This window comes from Temnothorax nylanderi, unplaced genomic scaffold (genome assembly GCF_030848795.1).
Source record: "Temnothorax nylanderi isolate EJ_2023f unplaced genomic scaffold, tnyl_v1.0 TNYL_tig0048_pilon, whole genome shotgun sequence".
NCBI classification, from domain to species: domain Eukaryota; kingdom Metazoa; phylum Arthropoda; class Insecta; order Hymenoptera; family Formicidae; genus Temnothorax; species Temnothorax nylanderi.
The window spans coordinates 1,102,357-1,118,397 of record NW_027249110.1 but is presented as its reverse complement, the minus strand read 5'-3'; the positions used below and the strand labels follow the sequence as shown (position 1 = coordinate 1,118,397).

The 16,041-nt window shown below is 42.6% G+C and overlaps 1 protein-coding gene across 3 annotated transcripts in view; it reads right to left on the bottom strand.

Moving 5' to 3' along the window:
- Positions 1–16,041, bottom strand: part of LOC139772349 (uncharacterized) — a 28,629-nt gene that overhangs the window by 5,297 nt on the left and 7,291 nt on the right. For 2 of the 3 annotated variants that reach the window (XM_071706002.1, XM_071706001.1), the window contains exon 1: positions 2,550–4,095. The exons of the other annotated variant lie outside the window; for it this stretch is intronic. In XM_071706002.1, the coding sequence (XP_071562103.1) occupies positions 2,550–2,651 (102 nt within the window). In that variant the 5' untranslated portion in view covers positions 2,652–4,095. Of the gene's footprint in view, positions 1–2,549; positions 4,096–16,041 lie in introns of those variants that run through there. 3 annotated transcript variants of the gene reach the window in all.

The following is a 16,041-nucleotide window of genomic DNA, read 5'->3' as shown; positions in this document are numbered from 1 at the left end:
CGCCGGTTATATTATATTATAACGTACGTAGCGTTCTCGCTTTATGGTGCCGTTCGAGCGTTCAAATTGAACTAAAAATAACGTGCTTTGCGCGCGCCATCGATACCACCTGAATTACTCGTGCATGCACGAAGGTGGCCTCCGCCGCGCGCGCCGAGTACGCGAGATATATGTATACACTTCACCTGGCTGCTCCTTTTGAAGCAGCCGATGCCAGGGAAAGAGAAAGAGAGAAGGAGAGAGCCTTGTGAATCGCAATATGTCCCCACATGCATGCATAAACTGTGCGCGCCGCGGCTTTTTACGACCTGACCTATCTTTCGCCCACGTTAAATATCGTTCGCTCTCTGCAGGATGCAACCGATCATCCCCGGAAGTCGCTCCAGCGAGTTTTGCACTGTCTGGTATTAATTAAAGTTGCGAGGGTAACGGATGCTGCGCATAATGTATCGGCCTGTAGGGCGCTGTATAGGACGCATAAACACAGTTTAATTCATCGGTTAATTTGTAATTGTTCTCAAGGAAAACAGAAAAGTCAAAATCATGTAAATTCACATTATATATTAACCAAAATATGATGTAAATTTCTCCTTGGGTGCTTTCCCTGTGTTTATCGAATTTCGAAACGCCGTACACATTAATATTCGCGCTGTCGTTTCGTACGTGTGCCACCCGAAATGGTGGCTGTTCGATATTTTTACGGGCGAGTACGAGCTACAAGCGAATAATCTTCATCCAGCCGGCTACGGGGGCTTGACAGTGAATACTCGGTTGAGGGCGATCGGTTCCTTCCACGTGACAGATCAAAACCGAATCCCGCCGAATCGATCAGCGGCGAGCGCCCAAGCACGGACCAACCGGCACAAAAAGGGGACATTGCTTCCGGTTCCGTTCGCCGGGTCACTCAGAAAGAATTAACATGCATGCGCTAGTTCGCGCGCCAAAGGCGCTTTATCGCTATCTTACATAATTAAAGGGACACTTGAAGTCCAGTTGAACCTCGGGATCTAATTTCATCAATTAAGTCGATCGCCCTTCGATGGATAGACTGGACAAAACCACGCGCGAATAGCGATAGCAGGACACTTGGAACTTTTAACCGCGACGTTTCGGCGTGTCCGTATTCAATTACCCTTCGAAATCCCTTGTCGTCAGGGCATTAAAGCCAGCTCTAATCCTAGGAATACGAGGGGGATATGCGAGACAAGGACGGTACGGTTCTCGAGTCGGTGTTAAGCTTCGCGGGGATACCCTCTTTGGGGTAACGGTAATCGATGAAAAAAGCTAAAACGGTAACAATGGCGGTGCTGCACTTGGTGTAGGTAAAGGTCGGAACGGTAACTTGGGATTTTTTATAGAGTCGAGAAGAGCTAGAAGTATGGTTTAAAACACTTTAGAAAAATTATTACGATCCTTATTTTTCAGAAAGCGCGAAATATGTGCTGCAACATTAATATAGATTTACAAAAAGCATTTTTTTCTCTCTTTCTCTTTGCTATTGTCAAGTAGGAGTGACGGAATTGTCGCGAAATATTATCGTTTTTCGTAACGTAACAAATTTCTCTCTGCTACGTATAAAAAAAGATTAATTTATAAAATTGAGCGGTGCAGAGAAAATTTTTTTCGATATTTTGGGAGCGAAATCTTCTTTTAAAATGAGATTAACGTTTCAGATCTTGGGTATCCATTTTGGCATCTAAATTCTGAATAGATTGCACATAATAAAAATTCCATCGACATGTCACGCATCGTATGGCACGCATAAGATGGAGCGAATAGATCATTGATCCGCCATGTTCCGGAGTCGTCTGGGAATCTTAGAAGCTGGGGGATGAGGTATTTGGACGACGGAAATGGATTCTGGGCACGCGACCGCGCGAAGTAAAGTATTTCCAGAAACATTATTTCGAAATCCTAAAACCGCGCTATCGCCAATTCGCTTTCTGCAATAAGGATACTCCCGTGCTTGTTCTGTTCACTTTTTATTTTATTTTTATCGCTTTAAAATCATTTACATACATAAACTTACTATAGAAACACATATTTTCACATTTTTTGTCTACAGCAAATTTCTCTCTAAATTAAACCAACATTGATGGAATTTTTTCTTTTTCCTTTTCGCTCTCTCTTTCTCTCTCTCCCTCCCTCCCTCTCTCTCTCTCTGCTTCAACTTTGATGCAAAAAGAGTGCGATAGGAAATGCAGGCAACTGTAGTTATTTTTGCCCGGCCGAGACGATACGTGGAAGCTATTGTTCGCGCGATCCTAGTTTGGCAGTGATCCTCGGTGTCAGCCGGTCTAATAAAAGCCAGGTCGTGCTTGCGAACGAGTACCGATTGGAATCGATTGTGATTCATCCCCGCCGCTATTGGTAGCTTCGGACTGGAAAAAAGACTTCCATCGCCGCTGCCATCAGTCGTCGCTCTCTCGCGTAAAGAAAAGCGTTTTTCTTTTTCGGTTTTAGGACGGTGGTCGAAAGATTGCGCGAGGGAATAAGCGATTCGTGGATAAATGTGGAGACAATAGTTATCAATAGCACTTCGTACGTACCGCTGCTTGGTCCGTGCCTCGCGTAGGGCTCTTAGGAGAGCCGTTCATCTGATGGCGAGCTGCCAAGCAGACACAATCCATACTATAAATACAGCTGCACATCACTGTCCCATCCGTCCCACCCTGGCGCACCGTATCTTACCGGCTCGTTCCGTTCCGTACGATTGCTCCCCTTCTGCAACTTCGCGCACGCGAGATTTCGTTCCGTGCTTCCTTAACATGACCAAAACGTCCTGACGACTTCAACACGTTGGATAAACGTTTTACTCATACAAGCGCCCTACTCCAGATGGAAAATATCTCGCCTGTTGAAAATAACTCGTCACTTGTTTAAACTAAAAAGATTTTAACAAAAGCAGAATAGATTTTTAATAAAAATGCATTTTGATGTACAGAAATTTATCCGCAAAATATGATATAATAGAACTCAAGAACTCAAGATAGTACAGAAAAAATAGAAAAAAAAATTAGCAAACGAAATAATTTATTTTCTACAGTTAGATGTATTTAGAATTAATTTCGTAAAAATTTGTGTAACAAAGAGAGAATCGTCAGTTTTTAAGAAACATTTAGTAAATAATTAAAGTTAATGTTTGCAGTGCGAATAAAATTATTGAATGATAAAGTAATCGTCTGAAAAACGAGATACGATGCATCTGCAACGGGTGACTCACGGTTATTTACGGTCGCCGTGAAAAAATTCGCGTGTGACAACACGTGTTAACGTAATCGTCGCGAAAGCTACAAGCCACCACTTTCGAAACCAGGTGGATGTACAAATTCCTGTGTTACGCCGCAGGACTCTCGGGGCTAATGGCGGCCGTTTATTCGACTCGCGCCCAGACTGAAAGTGGTCGATATCGGTTTTCGGTGCGGAGCAGTATCTCCGAAGAGACGGGACGTACACGTCGCGAACGAAATCAATCGTTTTAATATGACGCAAGTAAAAACATTAGCGGCACGCTGAAAAAGAGAGAGAAAGTGCAGCGTGGAGAGAAACGAAAGTGGGGTAAAGCGAACACGGAAGGGGCGAGAGCGAAGTAGGAGAGAAAAAAAGAAGAGCAGAGGAGAAAAATGGGAGAAGAAAAAGCAGTGGCGGAGAGTAACGTTTATTGGACGTTATTAAATATAATGCCGCGAGGCGTGTCCCCCTTCGGGAGAGTTTTCCGATAACTTCGTAATTTGCTAAAAGGATCCCAGCTACGGGACTTTTAAGATGTACCGCTTCCTCCGTGATGTCTCCCGTCGGTCTACTATATTTATTTTCCAACGAGGTTTGTTACCAAGCTCTCTGAACACCATAAAACGTATGTTCTATTTTTTTTATCTCTATTTAAAAAAGGAATAATCGAGAGTGATATATAATGATTACATTTTTCACGGTATACTTACATTCATGATGCTAATTCGTTTGGCATGTTACCATATCTGATTATTTTAATCTTGTCGAGTCTAGCGGAACGATGTATCGAGTTGAGATGGTCTTATAATAACAATAATTTGACATATCAACTATAATACTATTATCGAATTATACTTTATTCCATTCGATCCGATTTGTCCAATAATCACATTGATTAATGATTATCATAACTGATCGGAATGGGGATTTAAATAATTTCCAAATAAAATATTGATGATAATATCGTGCGGCTATTAACTCCTCCTCGAATGTCCGCATTTAGCGAAAGACAGGTACACGTGCATGGCAAGTGAGTCCGCTGATACTCCGACTAAGAGCCATGGCGTGTCATCCTAATGGCAGTGAAATTTACTTGAAAATCGCGTTAGTCGCGAAGTTTCGGCCGTCTAGTATTTCCGGCGGAGATTATCACGAAAGGGACTCCTCGCTGCACGACGACGTGCTCTCAAATTGAATTGAGATTACGGCGGCACGCCCTGCTTCGTGCACGCGTACCATCCTCGAGGTGGCATGATGGTTTCGTACGGGGATGTAATACGGTGATGCACCTCACCCAACGTCAAGTCCACTGAATACGACCAACCAATCTTTGATGTACAGTATTTCGGACGTGCTTTTTCCACGCATTAAATCTTCCCAACAAATTATTTCACGTGCAACCATTTCTATCATTTTAACATAATTTAATAATAATAATAAATTAAAGTGTAATAATAAAAGCTTATTATGCATAAAAACCAGAAATAAAGTAGAGAATTGTATCTCAAAAGGTAAGGCATCAGCAGTAATGCTGCATATTAGCATTTAAATCTGTAATAATAATAATAATAATAATACATTTGCCTGGATTGCATAATTTAATGTAATCTTTTAAGGATATTTTTAAAGACGCAGTTTTTCACCATTAATTTCTACGTTTTTTTCATATCGCGACGCAATACAAGCGCGAGCTTTGACATGGAAGAGTTATGGCTTCGCCGTTGTAAGTGAGTGGTAATTATTCGTCGGAGCGTGTCTTACTAGGGATACGAGGGTAGGTTGCAGGTAACGGGACGCGTTATGGAACTTCGTGATCCGCCCCGGCTGCATCTAGTAGATCGGTTATCACTTTGGAGGCTTAGCCAAGGATCCGTGCAAATTGAGCGCCATATCCACCCCGTCTTAAGGTACCTCGTGCACCGCCTCTTTGAGATTCTGGAATTTGCGCTCTGCGGGGTGTGAGAGCAAGCGGATAAGTGGATATACCTCGACTTAATCGATTATCCATCCTGCCGTGCGACGAACGCACCCTCCCGGGATATTTGCGACACGTCGATGTGTTTACTTACACAGCCCTGTATTAGATTTAAAATTAGTTTTTCCACGACCATCGCGACGCGCTAATAAGGCCCCGATTTATACCGCCTCCGACCGCAACGATCAAACACTTCAATTTCCTTCCTTCCGTCCTCCCTACCTTCTCATTTTAATCTACGGCTCCATTTTCCCTTGTAGGAAGTCACCAATTTCGGAGAAGGTTGTGTACTGTAGTGCGAAATATTACAATCTAATGTTTAATATATTAAGTCTCCAACCATTTTGCCTCTCATTGAGACGTCGAGCAGCGACTTTCCTCGCTTCTGACCCGAGAGCTTGTAAATATTCGCGAAATACGATAGACCACGTTTATCAGACTGGATTTTTTTGCAACCAATGCTTTCTATTACGTTTCTTTTATTAAGAAAATTTTGTCACATTAATTACCATCATGTTATGGAATTTCTCGAATGTATAAATTCACGTGTTATTTACGTCAGTTCTGACTGCTGTTGAATTTTTATCGTGTAGAATTTAATATTAACAAGGGAGACAGTACGTCTCGTCGTTAATACACGGGGAAAATTCGACAGCAAGATCCGGGAATGTGTAGTGAACGCGGAACAATGTACGTCTGCCATAAGTTCGAGGATGCAGGCAAATTCCTCGGCGGCGTTATCATTCCCGCAGCTTTCCTGCTTCCTCCGCGACGATTTTAGCTGAGCAAACGTGACTTCAAAGAACCCCTTCATTCTGAAGTGCTTCGCCGTAACTCTAAGCGTCGCGATATGAAAGAACTGGAAAATTTGTTCGCATGGAATATTCATCGACTCAAATTATATAACCCATTTCACTTTATAGAACGGAAAAATAATTTTATGCCAAGCATATCAGACATTAGTTGCATTTTGTCTTGTCTAAAAATTTCTTGAGTGATTTGAAATTGATTGTTTAGAATATTTTTCTTCCTTTATTAATATATTTATTTATTTATTTAAGTATTAGGATTACCCTTGTTTAAATAGGAGGATATAGAAAAACTGATTGGTTCGATCAGGTACGCTCGTGTACGTTAAAGTTTCCCAGCTGGAAAGTAATTTTTTCGGAATAACCCATTTTTGTCGTGTGTGCGATGACACGAATATTTATTGGTCGTATCCTCTAATTCGTTATTCGAGCAAAGCTGAATGCACGCGAACGAACGAGCGAAGGCCGCGTTAGCGTTTGTATAGTACTATCGTCCTCCCGCGACTCTTGCGTGGGTATGTAAGCATCGACGAAAATCCGGCATTGTTCCCGCATTACCGGAGGTGCAAATAGGCTAACTTTGGAGCTTTGGACCAATAAACCAAGCGCGAAATAGCACGAAATATGACAGAGAGTCGCTTGGAATGCAAATTCACGCTCGGGCGACCAGAAGCCGAATGAAAAATTCTAATATAATGCTAACCACTAATCCCGTGACGCACATCTGTATTTGTCATCAATTAGATGTGCAGTATTTTGCAAGTATGAGGATTTCATGTTTGACTAAAGGAGGGATGGTAATGGTCGAAGGTCGAAGAAATAGAAACACATTGCGATTGTGAGTCTCTGATGCGATAAGTTGTTTTAGAATATAATTTCTTTGTTCATAAAGATATCGCGAGTGGTAATAATATTCTTGTGGAGAATCTCGAGATTACGATGTAGTTATCTCCCTTTAATCCAGTCCAGTTCTTCTCGTTGTTGTCGCCGTTCCCCTCGCGATCTACGCGTTATATCTCTAGCTCTTCATTACGACGCGTCGCCTCGTGGGAACCATCCGTGCTTGTTAGGAAAACTGAAGATCACAGTGTAGCTCGACATCAGAATTTCTCGATTACGAAGCCCGCGTCGCGACGCGAGGGAAATGAAAAGGAATGATAAATAGCAAATCGTCTTCGTAAACGAACATCATATGTAATATTTGTAGGAAGGTAGTGAGAAAGGATGCCCTCTTATGGCGAGCTGTTACCGAGAAATCTTCTCAGTTCTTAGAAATTTTTCAAATCCAACCATCCGGCTATTTCCGGCCAACTGAAGAAAGTTCTAGGTAATTGGATGATTTGTTTAGCATATAATTGTCATTGGAGCATACGTTATTTCAGACGACTGTAGAAGAAGTATCGGTAGGGAAAAAAATGTCACCTGATAAATGCGATCGTCGATAGACACACGTGATTAGAGAACACGGTTAAGCCGATGATGGCATGGTAGCACGCAACTCCGACATTAAACGCCTCAATCGACGGATCGATGTTCCATCTAAGAGGTCTATTAGCATCATCATGATGGCCCCGGTTGGCCGAGACAGCGGTCTCTATTTACCGGGAGGTAAATCTTCGAATGGCGATTGGTCAGCGATCGAGTTCTTTCTGGCAGCGTGTCCCAAGATCATGCGTTCTTCATCCTCTCGGTTGTCCCTCATTCGCAAGAGACAGTCTCCGATGCGTGCAATGTATTGTACTCGCGCGTTCGCTCCTTCGCCGTCCTCTCTTCCACTTCATACGGATCCTTAACTCTAAAATTAGCTTATCCCTCCGCTGACTTCTCTCTCTCTCTCTCTCTCTGTCTTTTTTCTCTCTCTTTCTCTTTCTCTCCTTCTCAAGAGACATATACGAGGTGCGTCTCGACGTTGTTGTCCCCATCGTCCAACGTTCCTTCCGATCGAACGCGTTTGCAGTCTCGTCACGGTCCGTTGAGTAAATTCGAGAAGCACCCCGATCGTTTCTCTTACTCCCGATCTTTCTTCTTCCTTTTTTAAACTTCCCGATTCGTCGTCGCGTCACGTAAGAAAGCACGGTTAACACGGCAGTGTCGCGAAAGTGAGAAGAAAACGCGACTACAGGGAGATCTGGAGTACCCGCCTTGCTCGTTGCAGCGTCATAAGGAGGCGAGACTCGAGCTTCCGGCTGCTTGTTGACCGAGCGTCTTCAAGCTGGAGCTGGCAAAGAGAGCTTTCGGCCTGAGGGGGTGAGTACCCGCCGCTATCATTCTTTGTACGACCGCGTCGCGTCTTCTCTCGCTAGTGGATCTCGCTAAGCTGCCTCCGAGTTTTCCCCCGATCGTTCCATTTCTCGCCGTTACATGTATACGCAATCAATCAGACGAAGAGTTTGGTAACTGTTACTAAGTTGCTCCAATCGAGTTTCCTCACTTATGTGGACAAGTCGAAATGCTGTTTAGAAGAACTCGTGATAGTTTCGTAAATTATTTGGAAAAGCAGTACCAAGAACATTCTTTCTCTTATTTCTACATATGATACTCCTACAAAAATGCGACTTGATGTAAGAACATGAAATACAGAATTGTTTTGTGACTACAGAAAATCTTCTAGTTGGGTTCATTATTATGAAAATTTTAGCAACAAGGGGGTTTGCATTTTGTTGAAAGTTAAATAATAGAATTACATAACCATATTCTTAAGAGAGATCCTTATTTTTTACCTGGAAAGTCGCTCTTTATAAAAATCTAACTTAATTCTTTAGCTGTATAAAGAAAAGTTTTTAAGTCTATGCAACATCTATTTTTTTTATTCCTAATTTTACTATTCTTTTCCTTCTTTTAAACAATCTTTAAGAATACCCTGAGATCATCTTTCGACAGTATCCAATTTAAATTTATTGAAACCATTTTTCTGCTCTTTGAAATTTTATATACTTTTATTTAAAGATCAAGCATGCAAAAATTTTTCATATAAATATGTCAATTTGTTCATATAGAACTTTTTCACCAATTTCTCTTCTCTCTTTTCATTCTTTCGTTGAGCACCATTACAACGTCGTTGTATCTTTTCCTCAAATATCCCCAGGATCACGTCTGACTTCAATAAATCGTTCTTGTACGTTCTTGCAATGCCATACGGTGCTCGCTATATGATTGATGATAGCTGTCGCTTAATTGGCGAAAGGTTTGAGTACCTTTGATGCGCGACGCTAAGATCCACTTGACGTCGCGGAACGTTAGACAAATGGATTTCGCGGACAGACAGACGAGCGGTTGCGACAGAGACGTTAGGCAGAGCATAACAATGAAGATACACCGTGTTATTATCTCTGTGACGAGCAACATTTCGGCCATTTGCCGCCCCAGAGGCGTAATGTTCCTGGCAATGCGGTGCGATACACAATGTTGTGGCACTTTGATTGGTGGCTCTAACGTGCGTAAGTGCATATATGTACGCTGACGATCTGTAACTGACGTGTGTTCCCTATTACGACCCTCTATTGGCGTCCGTATTGGCATCTATTTGGCCTAAAATGCAGCTCGCCGCGGTCGGACAAGTAAAGGGTTACCTGCCGTGCTAAAGCAAAGCTGCAAAATACAAAAATCGCGAGACTCTTCAGCGCTATCGTCATAACTTCGAACGTATCTTTTCAGCTTCTTTATTAATATGTACACATGTTACACACACACACACAGTTACTGTTATAATTGCATTATCTACGCTATGTACGAATTCATCGTCGACGCGACACTGACACGTCCGTGTAGAACATTTAGGCGATATTGCGTACCAGAATGCAATAAATTTTCGATCCAGCAGTTTGGAGATTGAATGGCGCAAACACGCACGCTTCCGCCACAGATTAAAATTAATTTGCGACGCGCGGTGCGAAAATTTATACGCAATCGCACCCTCTCCCCCCGCGCATTTAGATCGTTTCGCGTGGACGGCGGCGCGGGCGCGCCGTCATTTTCGCGTAAATACAACCCACCCCCTCCAACCCTTGATTTCCCCGAAACGAGGTCAAGTCAATACTCGTCATTTAAACAAGCGCAACGGGGCATTATACCGTGGCGTGACAAAAAATGTTTACGCCAGCAGGTAAACGCGCCGCGATATTAACGGCGCGCGGCGCGGCGGTTAAATTTATCGCGAGCCACCGCGTTCTCATTTTTCACCTTGAAAAGGAATATAATCGTAATATCGAGTATACGGAACGATCGAGTAAAGGAGATAGATCAGTCTTCCTGTCTAAGCGTGTAATAATGGATTCGGACGTGTTTCCGTTTCAATGTGTTTCGGGATTTGGAATAGGGAGCTCCGTTTCCTGAAAAGCTTTGGGTTTCCGTTCGCGTATATATGGTTCTCATATTGACCGTATTTTGAACAATCAGAGTTACCGCGAGGGAATAAAACGCGGAATATTATGAACTTGCTAAGGCAAGTTGATGTACTGAATAATTTACTGTCTACGTATACCACGATAAATGTCAGATCGTTTGTCATCTTCCGCTTCTGTTACCGATACTCTCCGAAACTGTTGCACTGATAATGTATTTGGGGGGGAAAAAATAAAATGGATTGCTGCAAAAAAAAAAGAACGTTACACGAATTGTGTAACGCCATCTTGAATCTCCCATCAATTTCCATGCGAGCACTGGATTTTTAGTCAAAAGAAAGAAAAAAAATACAAGAGGCGCGTGAAATTCATCAGTCTAATCTCGACAGGTGAAAAATACATCCCGTTCGGACTTTCTCTGGTGCAAGGGATTGACAAAGGGGTAGGATCTAACGCATTCAACATGAAATCCGCAATCGCAATCGGCAGGCGATGAAAGTAATTTTCCACTCGCTTTGATGTTAAAACCCGCCGATCACGAGAGCCGAAAATTCTAGATGAACCGTATCTTGCTGTGTGGAAGAGGGACCGAGGGGTGTACGGCGGCGGGGAGAGGGGAAGACTTCGCGTGGACCAGCGAGGGTGAAAAGAGGAGATGCGCGACGGGGTGTGGGTCTACCTCCTCGGTAGGCACGACGATGCATTTAATAATTAACTCGCTGGATACACGAGGATGGATGTCTGACGGGGTTTCGTCAAGAGCGGTCGAGAAGCGCGACAGGGGGGACAGGGTTGGGGGTGAGAAGGAGGTTTGTTACAGAAGCAGAGGTCGGAGGAGAATGGAGGCTCGGGAGAAGAGAAAGGGGGGGAGGGGCGAGTGAATGAAGAGAGTGAAGGGAAAAGCGAGGGGAGGGGGAGGTGGGAGGCGAGTGACTGCAGACGGAGGGTGAGGGAAAGGGGTAGAGTGCTTGGGGTAGGTAGGAAGGTTGGCAGCAGTAGGTAGGAATGGCTCTCGTGGATGCTGCGCAACGATCAATACACCACGTGATGCCACGCGTCACGTTTCTCTCTCTTTCTCTCTTTCTCTCTCTCTCGCACGCGCGCGCGCGCGCGCGCTCGCATCCGCCCCTATCTCCGCAACCCCCTTCACTCACTTTCTCTCTCCCCTCGCTGCCCTGGCCACCTCATTCGTCGTTTCCCCCTTTCTCTTTCTGGCGCAGCGGCGGCCTATCGCCGTTTCCTTGACTTCGTGACGTAACGCCGGTCCAGACGATGGGGCGCACTCGTACATCCTTGCCCACACGCGTACATACACACGTACATACACATACACGCGTAAGCGTGCGGTGCATTTATTTTATTTCTGAAAATACCTCGATCGAGAGATACGTCGTATGTATTTTCTCGTTTTAATTGAAATTTCGATCGTTGGGACGCTTTTCATAGAAATAAAAGTAATATCATCAGAGAGGACGGAGAAATAACGTTACATTCTTTAAAAATAAATTTATCCCGTAACTATGTATGAAATCTATTAAGCGACATGTCTAACTACCCTTCCGTGATGTCATTTTCTAAAGGCGACGTTGAAAACAGTGATTTAAATAAAGTAGAAAAGCCAATCTTCATCTCCATCTGTCATTTTTTTTGCGCTAAGAGATGCATGGTAGGCATGAGGTGGTAAATTTAACGAGCGCAATACCACTTTTCGCTCTGTCAGCCAGAGTTATGGAGATCAGCGAAATATTTGTGAAGTTACCGGCTTAGCTTGAGCTTAGCTGATATTTCCTGGTTATTCCATTAGGATTGATGCTCTATCATAATTTTATCAGCCGTCCGGCGCAACGCAACGGTCCGCGGCGTTTCCTCGATTTTCGCTGAGTATTTCGAATTTCTCCGGCCGAGCCCACCCACCTCGATGACTCGCGTAAAGTCTTTTGTGTTCGGTCGCACTATGATATCGGGGGATGTGATTTATGCCGTTCGAAAGCTTACAGGGGATTTAACAATGTGGTAACTGGGAACTACCGTTTGCGGCAATCGGGTAACGAATTCTATAAACGAGATTCGTTAGGTGTTATCCATTCCCGTTGTACATAGAACGTGAATTTTAGGACACAACCGGGAATAAATAAAGATTTCCAGGAGTCAATTTCGATAAATGTCTGCAATAAAAACTTGCGCTCTATGAGATGCTCGGGAATATAACCGCAACTATTTCCCGGTGAAATTACATGTAAAAGCGAAGAGAAACAATAAACGGTTAAAAGTAAATTAATAATTTACAATAGAAGCGTCCAGTTCTGTAACTTGAAAAGACTCCGCGCTTTTAGTTGCAGAATTTATATTGTTCTCGTATTATGACGTTGAGTGGGGGGAGAGAATAGGAAGTAAAAAGACAAGATCTAAACATAGAAAGAACAAGAGAATACAGAAAGAGAGAGAGAGAGAGAAATTAGTTAATTGGGTCCACCGTAAATTTTAACTCGAAATGGTTTTTCGGAAAATGCGTCTAATTGCGCCTTGATATTTGCATTAATCTTTCTAGGAGTTGTACACACGCAAACAATCCTACATAATATCCCGCAGATGCTCTAGAGAAACGGTATTTCCCCGGTTTCAAGCTAGAATTTCATGAGAATTATGTTTATGGCGCATGACGAGGGAAGTTATACAATTAACGTTGTTTGTTAATTATTTCCCAGCAATGATACCCCTCCTGACAACAACTCGTATGTATTTGTAATTTTAGATATTTATAATTTTATATATATACTTTGTAAGAGTTAAAATTATTGAAAGTACGACTATCGCGTATCCGATATTTCGAAAATTGCTATTTAGGTGAATTCTCTGCCTTTTTTCTAATCAAACTGAGATGCGAAAAGTTTCGCCTCGTTGTTGCGAAAAATGTTGAACGCGTTTATCGGACGTAGTTTGCGCACAGACTTCCGCTTATACCACCCGCGGTGTAACTTGGCCGATAAAATTTAATTTGCGCGACGTACGAGGCAGTTCGCATAGGTGCGACGATATACGTGCGATACAACAGGCGTAAAAATCCTATAGGAAGAACTTGGTAAACGTACGGCCGAAGAAAAGCCCGACGCGAACGCCATGTATCTTCGATATTTAATAACGACGAGAAGTAAAATGAAATAGGATTTATATTGCACGCGTCGCGTCTGTAATTGAGTTTATAATATTTCCGTTTAATGTTTTATGATCTCGATATTGACATTTATATTTATATTTATATTTATATTTATATTTATATTTATATTTATATTTATATTTTATCGGCACAACGTGATTTTCATGGCTTCCAATAAATTCAACCAGGTTGAGGAACGAAAAAGTTTACACTAAACGTTATCAACATCGCAGGAAATGACACCCTTTGGCGATGCCGATATACATTTCACGTATGTGTGTGCGTGTACAGAGGGAAGGTATGAGGGAGAAGTAAGGCGGTGGAAAGGATACGTTAGTGTGCCACACAGGCTTAAATATTCATCTGAGATCAATCGGCCGGATCTGCAATCTCGGGATGTATCGGGGCGATGCAATATAAACCGTCGAGCGTCTGTCTCGCGTCGCATTGGACTTTTGTCCCTTTCCATCCTATTCAAAGAGAATTGCATCTTTTGCATCAAATTTAATTTTTCAAACGCTGACCCCGTTGGATCGTCATTATTAACAGCGCGTTCTCATTACTCAATAAACGTATAAGAATCATTATCTTTTTATACATTTCGGATGTCTTCTGCATTCCAAGATTTCAAATAAAATTGATTAAATTTTTTATATTCCAACATTGTTTATTCATCGTTGAGAGAGCATTTTGAATTTTCTGTTGAATATCTAACAGTGAGCGTTTAATCCCCGTGTTTTTACTTATTTAATAGGTGCAATGTTTCCAATGTTAACATGGGGGTAAGAATTACTTAGTTACATTTAGAACAGGCAGTAAAAACGAGGACGGTTAATTGTGCGGAAAATTCTCAGCGCGATATCGCAAGACACCTCATTGTACATATGTACTCGTTTCGCGCAAGTTTCGACATCCTCCCATTGTTCGCCAAGCTTCGCGCGCGCAAGTTGTCAGGAGCAGCGATCCCGTATCCTTCAGGCACGTACTTCCAAAGGTATTCTGAAAAGGCTGCCATGGCGCGACTCGCGCAATTTATTCCGGGCTTGCTTTGTGTCGGGGCGGTGAATTCGACTTCGGCTTCGGCCCGAAAGCGCGGGTCCAATTTTCTTGTCTTCAATCGCGCCCGTGCTTGCCGATGACGTGACGATGTGACGCCGGCATATTTTCAATAAACAATGCGCGCGACCTAAAACTGCCAAAACGTCGCCGATCGGGAATACGTCGAGCGATTTGAATTAATCGTTCATTCGACAGGTGTCTCGTTCGGTTTACAAAAAAAAAGAACACTTCTGTCTGCTCGCTCCCGAATTTCTGTAGATTAATACAAAGTATTTTTATGTGTGCTTCATTTTTTCGTAGTTTCTAGTTTTTCTTCAGAAACATGAATAACCCAAGTATAAACGATATAGACGAATTTTATTTATTTATAAATATGGATATAATACTATTATATGCACGTTTATCACGACGTGAAAATAAAATCGTATAAACTAAATAGAAAGTATAAAAATATATGTGTATAAAGAAATAAAAGTAATAAATCTTGAAGAAATGAATGAAATATTAAAAACGATTGATATTATTTTAAAATACTTTTTCTCAGGAATAAAAAAAATGGAGGAGCATACGTCAACATAGTTACAATCTATTCTCTCTAGTAAAATAATTTCTTTTTTCGTGTAAGAAATTAAATTCTCTCGTTACCCTTCTGATTTACCATTTCCGCGGTAAACACAAACGAACGTTCGACCAGGCACCAAAAGACCGAGACTCCGAGAGTTCGGGGCTTTTTTTTTTTTTTTTTACGAGCGCCATGGACACCAGCCAATCAGTGAGGTGACAATGATTTAGGTGCGCGTTCCTGGATTGTCGCTCGGCAAACACGAGCACGCACACGTGCGTGTGCGATCCCCCGCGTGTAGAAGTGAAGCGGCCTCATGAAACATTCATGCCGATACCGCCCCGTGACACCGCTTAACCCTGGCTCTCCAAAACGCAGTAGTCAAGATAGGCCACGATGTATTTTTGACGTGGCGATAGTCACGTAATATATCACCCGATGACTTTATCGGAAACGCCTCGAAAAGTCCCAGAATTAAAGCTTCCTGTAAAACAGCAATTTAAGATAAGATAGCTAAATCCCAAAATAAAATTCAGTTAGCGGGATCTTGAGCGCGAGAAAATTTCAACGGTGTTATAGGAATATGATCACAACTGTTCCCTTCAACAGCTTATTATCGAAGAGTGATATATACATACATTAATAATTTATCGGGCGACTTTTCGTCGATGGTTCGCGCGAGAGCGAGGCATAATTTTCTGTTCATAACGCAACTATATACTATACATGACGGAGGGAGTCAGTTGTGGCGAAGTTATTAATCCTGCTAACAGGAGCCAAAGTGTACTTTGTACGCTCGCTTTGCCTGCCACCCCGTGTTTAACTTCCCCGTTCAAAAGCACCAAACCATAACACGGCGATATATATTCGCGCGTAACGTCACAGTTTGAAAGCTCCTCGAACTTTCGTTT